The sequence below is a fragment of the Colobus angolensis genome, unplaced genomic scaffold (genome assembly GCF_000951035.1).
Source record: "Colobus angolensis palliatus isolate OR3802 unplaced genomic scaffold, Cang.pa_1.0 Scaffold214, whole genome shotgun sequence".
In the NCBI taxonomy this organism is placed as follows: Eukaryota; Metazoa; Chordata; class Mammalia; order Primates; family Cercopithecidae; genus Colobus; species Colobus angolensis.
This window is the reverse complement of record NW_012115311.1, coordinates 896,886-912,809: the sequence shown is the minus strand read 5'-3', so window position 1 is coordinate 912,809 and position 15,924 is coordinate 896,886. Positions and strand designations below refer to the sequence as shown.

Below are 15,924 nucleotides of genomic sequence, written 5' to 3'. Positions count from 1 at the left end.
ACGCCTGGCTGATGTTTTTGTATTTTTAGTAGAGACGGGGTTTCACCATTTTGGCCAGGCTAGTCTCGAACTCCTGACCTCAGGGGATCCACCTGCCTCAGCCTCCCAAAGTGCTGGGATTACAGGCATGAGCCACTGCGCCTGACCGCTCCCCCCCCCGCCTTTTTTTTAAAATCACACTACAACAAGAACAAGACACAGAAACACAAACTCCATCTGAAATAAAAGTATATAATCCCCAAACATGATCTATTAAAGACAAAAAGTGGATGAAAGAATGGTAAATGACTTAGCAGCTGGAAGAAAGGTGACACTTAATTCCCTGTAGAGGGACATGCTGACCAGAAACTGGCCAATTTGCCCTGCTAAGTGCCAGAAAGGCTCAGAAATAGAGACACCAGGTATTTCAAAAGTCAGGCTTGAGGAGCTAGGGCTAAATACAGAAAGCCTATAATAACAAATAGATCCTCAAGTCTCCTTCCTCAATCTGCAGAAGGCAGGAGGTATATTTCTGGATAATTAAATCAGGAAAATTCTAGACCTGGGACTAGTTACAAGGGAGGGCAAGTGTGAACATGGGCTGGAAGACAAGAGGATTAAGTAAACGACTGCTATTCAATGGTGAGACCTTGACCTTACTCTCAGCTGTATCCTGGAAGATCCTTCTCAGGAGAAAACAAACTCGCAAGAGAAAAGGTCCCTAATAAAAAAGCTGATTAACGCTCTAACTGATCTACAGTGGAACTCACTAGTGGGTATGTGGATAAGTGCACTCAGAGCTTTAGAACCTGACTCTTAAATATGTACAGACAGACAAGAATTCCTAGAAATTTCCAACATGAAAGTAAGAATGGGCCGAGCGTAGTGGCTCATGTCTGTTATCCCAACACTGGGATGCTGAGGCAGGCAGATCACTTGAGCTGAGGAGTTGGAGACCAGCTTGAGAAATGTGGAGAAACCCAGTGTCTACCAAAAAAAAAAAAAAAAAAAAAAAAAAAAAAAAAGCAAGCATTAGCCAGGCAAGTGCCTGTAGTTCCAGCTACCAGGAACAGAGGGCGGGGGAGTGGTGCTGACGTGGGAGGGTCACCTGAGCCTGGGAAAGTCACAGCTGCAGTAAGCTGTGATCACACTACTGTACTCCAGCCTGGGCAACAGACCAAGGCCTTGTCTCAAAAAGAAAAAAAGAAAAGTAAAGCAAGCATGAAACAAAAATAAACTCAGAAGAAACACAGACACTGCAGAAAGCAGAAGGGAACATCAGGGAAACTAAAATTAATATCCTTGAGCAATAAAAGAAAAGAAAAGAAATAAGTATCAACAAAATAAGAAAAGGATGCTATGAGAAAACAATTCTGAGAACAAGAAAGAGCTCCCAAAAGTTAAAAAAAATCAATTTTTTAAAATCAGAAAAAGGGTAGGAAAAATAACTAAAAAACAAAGTGACAGACAATATGAGGGAAAAAAAATTCAAGAGGTCTAACATCTAACTAATAGAAATCCCAGGAAGAATAAAGAAAATGTTATGCAAGAAATTATTGAAGAAAGTATTTCAGAGCTGAAAGGCATGAATCTCTAAACTGAAAGCAACAAATACAAGGAATGAAAAAGACTTTCAGTGCTCTAAGGGGAAGTTATTTCCAAGAAATGATCGATGAAGTGTAAAGTTAGAATAAAGCTATTTTCAGATCTCCAAAGCCTTGAAATACTTACATGTCACAAATCTTTCCTCAGGAAGCCACTTAAAGATGAGCTTCGTTAAAATGACAGAGTAACAAAGAGAAAAAGACACTATGGAACCCAAGAAATGGGAGGATCCAACACAGAATAGAGATGAAAGGAACTCCCCACCTGCTGATGACCAGGACAACCCCTGTGGAATGTCCTGGGGAGCAGCTCGTCCACACTGGCACAAGATGATGGAGTGCTCTGTCAGGGAGTCTCCAGAGAGCGCTGGAGTGACTTCATTTTACACAGCTTTTGGAAGATGCAGGCAGACTCAGAGTCAAAGAAAAGTAGGCAAATGAAAAATCAATGAGGTAATTATTAACTCTAGGAAATGAAATCATAGGACTATATACTAATGGGCTCAGCGTCAAACACTATCTATTCATTATATGAACACAGTGAAAATTAATTTTGCCAAAAGACAAATATTTGGAAGAGGAAAAGGTATACAGGAAGGGCAAAATTCTCATCTACAACATTAAGGCGTAAATATATAACCTTTATAGTTGGTCAGAAGAGCACTATTTGCCTATTATTTAGGAATACTGAGGTAATTACCAGAAGAAATAGCTAAAAGAGGCTTATTTGTTTTTTGCAGCTAGAGAAGTGAGCTAAAAGAATTTAGAGTGGTTATCTTTAAGAAATGGGAACTGAGGGTAGAGGAAGTAGGAAGAGGGGGGGAACAAGTTCAGACAGCTGTTGGTTTTTTTGTTATAGGACTTTGCCATGAGACTTTTAAAACCATATACCTGAAATGTAAAAATTAATTTTAAAAAATTAAGAAGTTAAACATTTTTATTTTGAAAAATGGTAGGAATATTTAAAATCACATTACAGACCGCAAAATTACCTCAGAGTATACCAAAATTACCAATATTCAGAATAAAAGCATTAGTGCAGCAAAGCCATCAGGCTTTAGTCTAAGGTGACAGAAGATCCATGGCGGTGGCCTGTCCAAGGCTGCTTCTGGGTTTCATTTGTATTTAGGCTGGGGCACCTCTAGTTGCTCACTCCTGTCCAGCATACCTGGGAAGCTTCCCTGAACAGGTCTGCTCACTGTCCGCATCTTTTCAGAAAGGAATCTTTCCAAACAGAAGGGGACCATGAACACAATAGCCATCCTTATCCACAACCCCAGTGACATTTTTAAAGAGCTGTGCCAGGAACCAGACACTCACATAGGATTATTTCCTTCCAAATGATGAGTAAGACGGAAAAATGGGCTTGCTTACCTGTGGGGATGTGGACAAGTCTGACAGCGCTATCAGTTGTATTAACATGCTGCCCTCCTGCTCCTTTGGCTCGAAATGTATCTATTCGCAAATCCTTGGGGTCCAATTTCACATCCACCTAGAACAGAAGGGATGGCATAATTCTACACTCCGTGAATACTTTAATATGAAATCGATTCCAAGATTTTTCAAATAAACTGTACTGTTTTAAGTTATAGCCTTTAGACTAAGAGAAGTAACTTATACCAAAGAAAGAGCAATAAGCTGCCCATTCCAATAGGATGCTATTTTTTGTTTGTTTGAGACAGGATCGCTCTCTGTTGCCTAGGCTGGAGTATAGTGGCACAATCATAACCCACTATAACCTCAAACTCCTGGGCTTAAGTGATCCTCCTGCCTCAGCCTCCTGAGTAGCTAGGACTACAGGTGCGCACCACCGTGCCATGTTAATTTTAAAAATTTCTTGTACAGATGGGGTCTTGCTAATTTGCCCAGGCTGGTCTTGAACTCCTGGCCTCAAGCGATCCTCCCACCTTGGACTTCCTGAATGCTGAGGTTACAGACATGAGCCACCACACCTGGCCCTGGGATTTCATTTTTAAGCACTGATTTAGGATGTTGAGATCACTGAGTTTTCAATCTATCAAAAGTTTCATCATTCATCATCCCAAAGTTACATGTAAGAAACCTCCAAAAATATCTAAAACACACACATATATACTATATATTGTTGATTCTCATTATTGTTAGAATGTCTATTTGCAAATTTTCCTACTAAAATTTATTTGTATCCTTGAATCAACACCTAAGGCACTTCCACAGTCATTTGCAGACATGCATGGGGCAGTGAAAAATATGAGTTGCTCCACAGTTGCCCATTGCCAGCTGAAGTAGGACAAGGTAACACTGCCTTCTGTGGCAGCTCTCCTACAGAGATGACCAGAGAATGGAGGTGTAGGGGGCAGAGCAGAGCAGTGCTCTGGCTCTGGGGCCAGTTGGACTGGTTTGAATAGGAACTCTAGCACCTGTTAGTGGAGCAGCATCAGGCAAGTCACTTGACACTCCTAGGCCTCGTTTTCTCTTTTGTAAAGTATAGAGAATCTACCAGGATGGGTTATTTTTAGAATTTAAGATTATAATCTATGTGAGCTCAGTGTGTGTGTGTGTATGTGTGTGTATGTGTGTGTGTTTATGGATTTGGCTAATTTTTTTTTTTTTTTTTTGAGAGAGGGTCTCACTCTGTTGCCTGGGCTGGAGTGCAATGGTGCAATCATAGCTCACTGCCACCTTGAACTCCTGGACTTAAGCAATCTTCCTGCCTCAACCTCCTGAGTAGCTGGGACCACAGGTGTGTGCCATCACGCTCAGCTGGATTTAGTTAATATTGAACCATTGTTCCTAACACTGATTTAACAAATACTGAACCATTAATCCCAAGTGGTTCAATATCTACTAAATTAGTGTTTGCTGCAACTTTACAGAACATAACTACTGGGAATAATGAAAATCAGCTTCATTGGTGTATGTGTATGTTTATTAGTGGATTGAAAGGTGGCTCCCAAAAAGATATGTTAATGTTCTAATTCATGGAACCTTATTCGGAAAAAGGTTCTTCGCAGAGGTAATTGAGTTAAGATGAGATTATCCTGGATTATCAGGATAGGCCCTAAATCCAATGACAAGAGTCCTTATAAGAAACAACTAGAGGAGACAGTAAAGGAGAAGACCATGTGAATTTGAAGGTGGTATAGTTTCAAGCCAGGGAACACCTGGAGCAACCAGAAGCTGGAAGATGCAAGGGAGGAGTCTCCCCAGAGCCTTCAGAGAGGCGTGACTCTGCTGACACCTTGATTTTGGACTTCTGGCTGCTAGAACTGTGAAATAATAAGTTACTGCTATTCGAAGCCACTAAGTTTGTGGTAATTTGTTACAGCAGCCTTTGGAAACTTATACACAGACACGGACACAAACACAGACACACACACACACAAATAGTTAACAAATACATTTTGTTTTGATGTTTTTTTTTTTAAGATAGTCTTGCTTTGTTGCCCAGGCTGGAGTGCAGTGGCATGATCTCAGAATTCACTGCAACCTCTGACTCCCAGGTTCAAGAGATTCTCCTGCCTCAGCCTCCCGAGTAGCTGGGATTATAGGCATGTGCCATCACTACCAGCTACTGTTTGTATTTTTAGTAGAGATGGGATTTCACCGTGTTGGCCAGGCTGGTCTCGAACTCCTGATCTCATGATACACCCACCTTGCCCTCCTAAAGTGCTGGATTACAGGCATGAGCCACTGCACCCAGCCTACAACAAATATGCTATTTTTAAGGGGAGAGCTAACATTTTGTTCCACATTCATCATTTATTATGATGAATGACAAAGGAAGTGTGACTTTTCTCTTTGAAAAGTAACTAGTAACTGGGTCAAGGCTGGAATCTAAGATACTGTTCAGCTAATTGTTCTTTTGTATGTTTCCTCTCAAGTGACTGCAACACAGTGAAGAAAAAGATTATATGGCTTTTGTTAATATATGTTAGAGCTGGCTGCCTTAAGACTTCAATAAGTACTGAAGAGATAAGAGTGACTTGCCATTTCATGTGGCTATAGTGTGTTAAGTAGTTACATAGAAAATGTGTGGATATCATATGCCACATTCTCCCAAATGTTACAGAAATGATCTAATGACTTTTGGGAAATTCTGGATACAGAAATGGTGACTTAGAGCAGATAGAGCATTTTAAATGTCAGTTAAGAGAACATAACCTTGTACTTTTAGAATAGTGAGATGCCACTAAATGAGTTTAATTTTCAAGAATATGAAAACAGGGCCCAGCACTGTGGCTCATGCCTGTAATCTCAGCACTTTGGGAGGCCAAGGCAAGCAGATCACTTGAGCTCAGGAAGTTCAAGACCAACCTGAGCAACATGGCAAAACCTCGTCTCTACAAAAAATATAAAAATTAGCCGGGCATTGTGGCACACACCTGTATAGTCCCAGCTACTCAAAAGGCTAAGGTGGGAAAATCACTTGAGCCTGGGAGGTAGAGGTCGCAGTAAGCCAAGATAGGGTCACTGCACTCTAGCCTGGGTGACCGGGTGAGAATCCGCCTCAAAAAAAATGAAAATAAAAACAGGGTAAGTGGGAATGGGGCAGAAGAAATAAGGATGGAAGCAAGACAACTCTATGGTTTTGATTTTTTAACCACGTAAATGTTTAATATATGAAAATAAAATTAAATAAAAGAGAAAAGAAAAATCAAAGCCTAAAATGAAATAAAAACAGAAATAAATGAACCAAAATATTTATCATAATAACATAACCACACAGAAAAAAATTATTTCAGATGGTCTCTGAGCATAGTGCTCTGACTATGCATTCTTGTTTTTTCGAAACAGAGTCTCACTCTGTCACCTAGGCTGGAGCACAATGGCGTGATCTCAGCTCGTTGCAATCTCCACCTCACGGGCTCAAGCAATTCTCCTGCCTCAGTCTCCTGAGTAGCTGGGACTATAGGCGCACGGCACCACGCCTGGCTAATATTTTTGTATTTTTAGTAGAGACAGGGTTTCACCATGTTGGCCAGGCTGGTCTCGAACTCCTGACCTCAAATGATCCTGTCTGCCTCGGCCTCCGAAAGTGCTGGGATTACAGGCGTGAGCCACCACACCCAGCCTGACTATACATTTTTGGTAGAATATATTCTAAGGGAAAAAATCTTAAACTTACTCAGTAGTTTACTATTAGTAATGCTGATGTTGTAATTTTGAAACTATTTTATATATAGTATATAATAAACCAAATAAACATATTAAAATGATTATGAAACAAGATTTTCTGTATAATGGAGAGATGTAAATACAAAATGCAAGAAGTTGAGGGGTGAAAAAAATTTCTGTAATGTTAAATTTGAATTGGTAGTAATAACATGAAACTGTGATTTCAAAACATGTATTTCCTGGCTATATCCACTGAAGGAGTCTAGAAGTAACAACACTAATGATAATGAACAGACCTACTATCTAGATCTTGATTTCTGGATACATTCCCCACTAAAATGAACCAGGCTGACTTAAGTCTGAGGCAGGATAGTACAAAATGGGCCTGGGAATCTAAGTGTGTCCAAAAGTATAGATGCACTCAAATGATGGTATCATTTCAAAAGGACAAAAGGGGTACCCTAAAAGGCTACTATAGACCAAATTTGGGACGATTTGAACATAAAGAATAGTAACTATAAATAAGTGAATTAAAACATGAATCCATGAGTCTATAATGAGGTTAATATGTGAAACTTGATATATGAGTTTATAATGAAATCATACACTAGAAAAAGAACGCAAGAAAGTGTGGGCTAGAAGGTGAGAAGGTAGTAGGGAGGAAAGTTCTTTACAGAAGAATGCCAGTTAATAAATGTGGAAGGAATGACAGAATTAGAAAATCATCATCTTGCAACCCCAAAGTAAAGAACTGATTCAGGCAAGGATCACCAATGGATGTTAAAACTATGGATGAAAGGTAGTTGGGAACAGGATATATGTACCCTAGAAATTACTTAGTAATTGCAAAGGGAGAAATACACTTTTACAATGGAGATATTTCTGTGGTCACCATCTTCACTAACTACTAAAACTAAGGCACACTGAAAGTGAGACAATCTAGCATTATGTGTCTTCTGATAAGAGGCAACATGCCTATAACTACACCTCTGAAGTATTCTCACTCAAAATGTGTAACCTGCACGGAATGGAACATGTAGATATAACTTTCAACATAATACAGAGGATAAAGGAACAAGTTAAAGAGTACCACAAGGAACAGTCAGAGGAATCCAGAATGTGGGACATTCTTCAAGACAAATGGTCTAGACCTTTCCAAAAGTCATTACCATTAAAAAATAATAATAATAAAAAGTTGGGAGACTGTTCCAAACTTAAAGAAATATAGCAACTAATTGCAACGTGTGAAACTTGACAGGATCCTGGTTTAAAAAAAAAAAAAATCACTATACGCAGGTATAGTGGCACACCTGTAGTCCTACCTACTCAGGAGGTTAAGGCAGGAGGATCACCTTGAACCCAGGAGTTCAAGTTCAGCCTGAGCAACACAGTCAGATCTTGCCTCAAAAAATAGATAAACAGCTATAAAAATATTGGGGGCTGATTAGGGAAACTGTTAAATGTACTAGATATTCAATATTACACAATTATGCTTAGTTTTCCTAGGTAATGGTAGTGCGCTTATATAGGAGAATGCCTAGGAGATGTATGTGAAAGATTTGGAAGGTAAGGTCTCATGGTGTCTGCTGTATCCTTTACAGTTCATTTAAGTAAATGTATATACATATACATAGGAATCAAGCAAATGTGAGAAAATGTAAACAACCAACCTCAGGGGAAGGTTATAACATTTCATTATGGTATCTTTTCAGTTTTCTATATGTTTAAAAAGAAAGGTTAGGGAAAAGAAAAATATAGAGCAGATGGCTGTATTCAACTAAAAAGATAGATATATGGTCCCCATACTGATATTATACCACTGACCCTGAAATATTATCTCTGGAATTCATTTTCTTTCTTAAGATAAAATTTAGGCAGCAACAGTAAACGAACATTTTTTGAAAATTAGTGACTTCTATTTAAAAGCAAACAAAACATCTTGGTCAGTGGTAAGAGGGGCAACTTTGCCTGGGGGAGAATTAAAGATTTCCCATTAGAGACTATCAAGTCCAATCTGTAGCCATGAAAAGAACAGATTTCCGGCTGGGAGCGGTGGCCCACACCTGTAATCCCACCACTTTGGGAGGCCGAGACAGGAGGATTGCCCGAGGTCAGGAGTTCGAGACCAGTCTGGCCAACATGGTGAAACTCTGTCTCTACTAAAAATACAAAAAAATTAGCCAGGCGTGGTGGCATGTGCGTGTAATCCCAGCTACTCGGGAGGCTGAGGCAGGAGAATTCTTGAACAAGGGAGGTGGAGGTTGCAATGAGCTGAGATTGTACCACTGCACTCCAACCTGGGCGACAGAGTGAGACTCCATCTCAAAAAAAAAAAAAAAAAAAAAAGGACAGATTTTCCTAGAAGCTAAGGCTTCCCAGCACAATACATGTTGACATGGAGTGAGTTTTCCATGCCTCTTGCTGAGGTTACCTCATCTGGTTGAGGAAGGACAATAACCGACATTGTTCCTGTGTGAATGCGCTGCATCCTTGAGGACAGGCCCACCTCGGGGATACGCTGAACTCGGTGAATCCCACCCTCATACTTCAAATGCTTATAGACACTGTCACCAGAAATTCGGGCAGCTGCATGATGTAGTCCACCTAGGAGAACAACAGTCCAGAAATAGTAATGAATTCTCCTTTGAAACAGATCAGGATCCTAAATGTCCTTAATTGAAGGCCTGAATGTGAGAGTACAGAGCCTGAGATGAGAACATAAAGCATGGGACAACAAGGGCCTCTGAAGAAGAAGAAAAGAAGACATAAAGTATAAACAAAACTACAGGCCAGGCGCAGTGGCTCAAGCCTGTAATCCCAGCACTTTGGGAGGCCGAGACGGGCGGATCACGAGGTCAGGAGATCGAGACCATCCTGGCTAACACGGTGAAACCCCGTCTCTACTAAAAAATACAAAAAACTAGCCGGGCAAGGTGGCGGGCGCCTGTAGTCCCAGCTACTCGGGAGGCTGAGGCAGGAGAATGGCGTAAACCCGGGAGGCGGAGCTTGCAGTGAGCTGAGATCCGGCCACTGCACTCCAGCCCGGGCGACAGAGCGAGACTCCGTCTCAAAAAAAAAAAAAAAAACCAAAATTTAATTAATTAATTAATTATAGGAGCTAGTGATGCAACAACAGGAAACATACCAAAATATTATTTGGTTATATCTGGGGAATAGAATAATATATTTTCTTATTTCCAAATTTTCTATAATGAACAAGTTTTCTTTTTATAATAAGGGAAAAATACTATTTGAACAAAAAATAATACTGGGATGTTTTCTGCATTGAACTACCCTGTGTATTCTTAGGCTAATATGGTATCATATATAAAAAAAATGCTCAATAGTAGAATAATTTCATAATGTTGAATAACTCCACAGATCCTCTCAAGTTTTCAAGAATTTATTGAAAGTCAGCTCTTGCTTATCTGTGGAGTGGGAAGAGTATCACAAAAGAATCTTAACACCTAGGCTAGCTTGTTTTTTTTTTGTTGTTTTTTTTTTGAGACAGAGTCTTGCACTGTTGCCGGGGCTGGTGTGCAATGGCTCGATCTCGGCTCGCTGCAACCTCTGCCTTGTGTGCTCAAACAATTCTCCTGCCTCAGTCTCTTCAGTGGCTAGGATTACAGGTGCCCGCCACCAGGCCTGGCTAATTTTTCATATTTTTAGTAGTGACGGGGTTTCACTATGTTGGCCAGTTTGGTCTTGAACTCCTGACCTCATGATCTGCCCGCATCAGGGTACCAAAGTGCTGGGATTACAGGGGTGAGCCACCATGCCCGGCCACTTGTTCTTATCTAATTTTTTTAAAAAATCTTTTTTATGATACAATAATATATGAAGACAGAAAAACACACAAATCAAATATATGGTTTAATGTCCACCACTCGGGTCAAGAAAAAGAACTGTGCTAGTCACTCCATAAGCCCTCCCAAATGCCATTTCCAGTCATAATCCTCTCTCTTCCCTAAGAGTAATCATTATCCTGACTTTTATTCCTTTCTTTTTCATAATTTCATTACCTAAACGTGTAGCCCTAGGCACTACAGTTTAGTCCTGCCCACTTAAAAATGTTTGATGTATCTGTTTAGTCTATTAGTCCACATGCTTATCATCCATTGCTTTCATTTCCTCCAAATGATCTGTTGGACGTGGGCTGCTGACCTGCAGAATTTCCAGCAGTCTGTTTTTGCGGATTGCATATTATTGGTGCAAGTCACCCTGTTCTGCTGCCCTCTGTATTGGCAGCAATTAGGCAGCTGGATGCAGACACTGGATCAGACCTCAGTTCGAGCCCCTTGGCAAGACTACAGGAGGTGTACGATGTCTGGATGTCTCTCTTTTTACAGTCTTGACAGCCTTTGACACTGAATGGTGACAGTCTAATTCTATCATTTCTTTCTCACTTATTAGTTAAAATACACTAATAAAGAGACACTTCTCCTTGTCTACCATTTGACTACCTAGTGATACAATTACATAGGAAAAGCAAGATAAATGTTTGATTCTGTCCCTTTTACCAGTTCTACCAATATACCAACTTTTTTTTTTTTTTTTTGAGACGGAGTCTTGCTCTGTCGCCCGGGCTGGAGTGCAGTGGCCAGATCTCCGCCTCCCAGGTTTACGCCATTCTCCTGCCTCAGCCTCCCGAGTAGCTGGGACTACAGGCGCCCGCCACCTCGCCCGGCTAGTTTTTTTGTATTTTTTAGTAGAGACGGGGTTTCACCGTGTTAGCCAGGATGGTCTCGATCTCCTGACCTCGTGATCCGCCCGTCTCGGCCTCCCAAAGTGCTGGGATTACAGGCTTGAGCCACCGCGCCCGGCCTTTTTTTTTTTTAATACACTGAACTGGTTCATTTTAATCCTCTGAAGATGACCAATTAAAAGTTTAAATTATCATTATGAACTCAAGGATTGAAACACATCTAGCATATTTAAACCAAGTACAGTTATTATTAAAGCTCAACTAGTCCCATCTTTGGCCCATAGAGCCTCTTCAAATCGACTTCTGAATTCTTTTGACATGCCCCATTTGTATGGCATAACAAGATATTCCAGGATTATCTTGAACATTTTTTGCCCTAGACCTGGAATCAGCCATGTCTCCAAGAAGTCCTGGTTTGAGAGAACCAGGCTAGGGTTGTCCACTACTACTGGATTTGGTTATTATTTCTAAGCCTTTTCAGTGGCCAGAGATAGGAAATAACCTCATGAGTTCATGTGATGTTGAGACACAATTTTCCATGGGTCTCTTGTGTTCTTGCACATCTTACAAATGAAGCATTGCTGGCTATTTCACTCTAAAATATCTTTTAAAGGTGGTTTGTGCAGTGAACAGCCTTGGAAATAATGTGTCCCTCCCGAGCAAAGGATAGGTTTCCACAGCCTTGGAAGACAGAGATAGTGTCTCTTTCTAGAGCAATGTGCAGGCATGCCTACTGCCCATTAAAAAAATGGCTGGGTGCAGTGGTTCACGGCACTTTGCAAAGCTGAGGTGGGCAGACAGCGGGAGCCCAGGTGTTCAAGACCATCCTGGGTAACACAGCCAAACTTCATCTCTACAATAAATACAAAAATTATGGCCAGCACTGTGGCTCACTCCTGTAGTCCCAGCACTTTGGGAGGCCGAGATGGGCAGATCACGAGGTCAGGAGTTCAAGACCAGCCTGACCAATAGGATGAAACCCCGATGAAACCCCGTCTCTACTAAAAATACAATAATTAGCTGGGCGTGGTGGCGTGCACATGTAGTCCCAGCTACTCGGGATGCTGAGGCAGAAGAATCGCTTGAACCTGAGAGGCGGAGGTTGCAGTGAGCTGAGATCGTGCCACTGCATTCCAGCCTGGGTGACACAGCGAGACTCCATCTCAAAATAAATAAATAAAATTAAAAAAATAAAAATAAAAAATTAGCCAAGCGTAGTGGCACGTGCCTGTAGTCCCAGCTACATGGGAGGCTGACGTGGGAAGATGGCTTGAGCCCAGTTGAGGCTGCAGCGAGCTGTGATGATGCCACTGCCCTCCAGCCTGGGAGACAGTGTGAGACCCCGCCTCAAAAAAAAAAAAAAAAAGACTCAATTTCCTTAAGTTCAGTGCTCTTCTCCTATAATGCAACCTACTGTGTGCGCAGGTATCATCTGGTCTTCTTAGTTGTTGCCCTGTGGGACTCTGGGCTCAGGGAACTGGCACAAAAATGCTGATACTCTGGCTATTGCAATAACCCTGAGTAATAAACTGTCCTTCACTGCTGACCCATGAAACAGCAGCAGGCTAACTTGTTAGTGTGCAAGTAGGGTAAAATCTCAGACCTTTCAGAGTTTTTACAACTGACACTTCCAAGTTAAATTCAACCTCTTCTCTATTACACTTTTATTATGTTTCTTCCCATACCAAGAATCTTGGTTCTCAAAGAGAGGGCATTAGTATTAAAATATCCCACAATTACTCCTCTGTTTTTATATTACACTACACACCTAACAGTCTCAGAATACTAATACTAGTTCTACTAATACAATTACTACAAACATTAAAACTTTTTTGCATATGCTCTTGCCATTTGCCTCCCATTTTTCAAATGATTGTACTATATCTACACTGTCAGATCATACAGTCCTTATGTAACAAATTCATTCTCCTTAGCCCTCAATTAGTCCCAGTTCTTCATCTAACTGAATATTTCATGCTCACCCCCACTCCTTATTTTGCTGTCTCTCATTTTAGTTGTCTGAAGCTTGTTTCTAGTAGATTCCACAGAAAGGGACCATGGGAAGAGTATTTCCTGAATTCTTACATAATGATAACAATTTGCTCCCTTCACATTTATAAGTCAGTTTTGCTGATTATAAAATCCTTAACTCAACTTTCTTTCTTTCAGTGAACTCTATCTCTCTCTGGCACAAAGTGCTGTTACGGAAAAGTCTGAAGGAAATCTAATCCTTCCCTTATAAGTCTCAGGGTCTTTGTTTCTACATGTCTAATGGATCTTTTCCCTTTTTTGTAAGTCCAAACATTTTATTAGCCTATGGCTTAGTGTTGGTCGTTCTAGCAGGATATTTTCAGTGTGCACATGGTTTCAAATCTTTTCTTTTTTTTTTTTTTTGAGACGGAGTCTCGCTCTGTCGCCCGGGCTGGAGTGCAATGGCCGGATCTCAGCTCACTGCAAGCTCCGCCTCCTTGGTTTACGCCATTCTCCTGCCTCAGCCTCCCGAGTAGCTGGGACTACAGGTGCCCGCCACCTCGCCCGGCTAGTTTTTTGTATTTTTTAGTAGAGACGGGGTTTCACCGTGTTAGCCAGGATGGTCTCGATCTCCTGACCTCGTGATCCTCCCTTCTTGGCCTCCCAAAGTGCTGGGATTACAGGCTTGAGCCACCGCGCCTGGCCTCAAATCTTTTATTTCTATTCCAGAAGAGTTCTCTGGAAATATAGATGTATTTATCATAGGCAGCCTCAAGGGTGGCCCCCCAGGATCCCTGCCTGCTGGTATTCATACCCTTACAGTTCCCTCCCAGCTGGTCTGTATGATATATGGTATGGCAGAGGTGATACTAAGTCACCTTCTGAGGTTAGATTACAAAGAACCAGGGCCTCCATCTTGCATCACTCACTTGGGAGAAACAGGTTGCTAAGTCGGAAATAACCCTATGGAGAGGCCCTCATGGTGAAAAGCTGGTATCTGCTTACAACCACGTGAGTGAGCTTAGAAGCAGGCCCTGAAGCCCCAGTCTTGTGTTGAGATGACAAGAACCCCACCCAACAGCTCAACTGCAACCTCATGAGAGACCCTGTGCCACTCAAAAAAGCAGCTGATTCCTGACCCTTATAAATTGTGAGATAAAAAATGTTTGTTGCTTTGAAGTTGCTAAGCTTTGGGTAATTTGTTACACAGCAATAAATAACTAATATAGTATCTGCTCTGACTTTTATCCTCTAATCAATCTTTTTGCCTGTCAACAATGTTTGTCATTTTTCTTCACTCCTTTATTATCTGTCTTCATTTCTTCTTGATTTCAAAAATAAATTTTCCTTTTTGACTACTACTTTCTTAAGGCATTAAATGTTCTGTTTATCTGCTCAAATGTTTCTTCTAATTTATTCATATCTAAAATGATTTTTCTTTGCTTTCTAATTATTTCCTGAGTCTGTCATTTCATTTCTACTCCTGACACTTCATATTGCTTTTTTTTGAAGACATGGTCTCACTCTGTTGTCTGGGCTGCAGTGCAGTGGCACAATCTTGGCTCACTTCAGTGTTGACCTCCTGGGCTCAAGCCATCCCACCTCAGCCACTGGAGCAGCTGGGACTACAGATGTGTGCCACCATGCTCAGCTAATTTTTAAAATTTTTTGTAGAGACAAGATCTCACCATGTGGGACCTAGGCTGGTCTCAAACTCCTGGGCTCAAGCGATCCTCCCACCTTGGCCTCCCAAACTGCTGGGGAATATAGGTGTGAGCCACCATGCTCAGCCTCTTAACTTATTTTGAAATAGTAGATTGTAGTTTTGACCTATTTTGTAGTCATATCTTTCTAATGTGCTTTCATTGTCTGTAGGGATATTATTCTACTCCTTATTCTCTTGTTTCTCATAAAACTTTGTATGGAATTTGACCTTAATACTTTTCTATGGTTTATTTTCATGTGAGATTACTTTTCCATATGTTTTAGAATGAGTCCAGGAAGGCTCTTCTAACTTCACAGAGCTCTCTTTTCTGTGACTTTGCGTAATGTTCAAGTAAACAGCAGCCTGCTTTCTGGGACTTCCTGGTTGTTCTCCCTGACATTGGATTAGATCTTCTTTTCCCTTCCTCCCTCTTTATCCCTGTCCTGCTCAACTTTGAGTCTCCTCCCAGCAGTCCTTCCTCAGTGTGGGGGCCTGTTTTGGAAAGGTGCCCTAGTGGATCTGTTCTGAGAGGTCAGGGGGGCTATACTGCTCTGGCCTCTTTCAATCTCCTTACCTAAAGTCTGAACCCTCATTCATTATTGGAGAGCGTAAAACTCCTCCCAGCTCCAGCTCATGTTCACAACTGGCTCCCAAATTCCAGAGAATAACCATGAGTTACGAGGGGGTTCTCCAGTTTTCAGATCTGGCAGATGCCACCCCATTGCTTCCTTCTTCCTCCTGCACAGATGCTTAGACCACGCAGGTTCTATGGCAATTGGTGGTTTGTTTTAGGGTTTTGTGGGTATACCCTGCAACTGAATGCTGTCAATGCTATCCACGGGTTTTTGGTTTTGCTATCTAGT

At 41.2% G+C, this 15,924-nt stretch overlaps 1 protein-coding gene across 2 annotated transcripts in view; it reads right to left on the bottom strand.

Annotated features, from left to right (window-relative positions):
- MTRF1 (mitochondrial translational release factor 1) overlaps positions 1–15,924 on the bottom strand; it is a 49,387-nt gene that overhangs the window by 14,257 nt on the left and 19,206 nt on the right. For both annotated transcript variants that reach the window (XM_011942964.1, XM_011942965.1), the window contains 2 exons: positions 9,112–9,284; positions 2,958–3,075 (listed from right to left, as the gene is read on the bottom strand). In XM_011942964.1, coding sequence (XP_011798354.1) covers positions 2,958–3,075; positions 9,112–9,284 — 291 coding nt within the window. The remainder of the gene's footprint in view (positions 1–2,957; positions 3,076–9,111; positions 9,285–15,924) is intronic.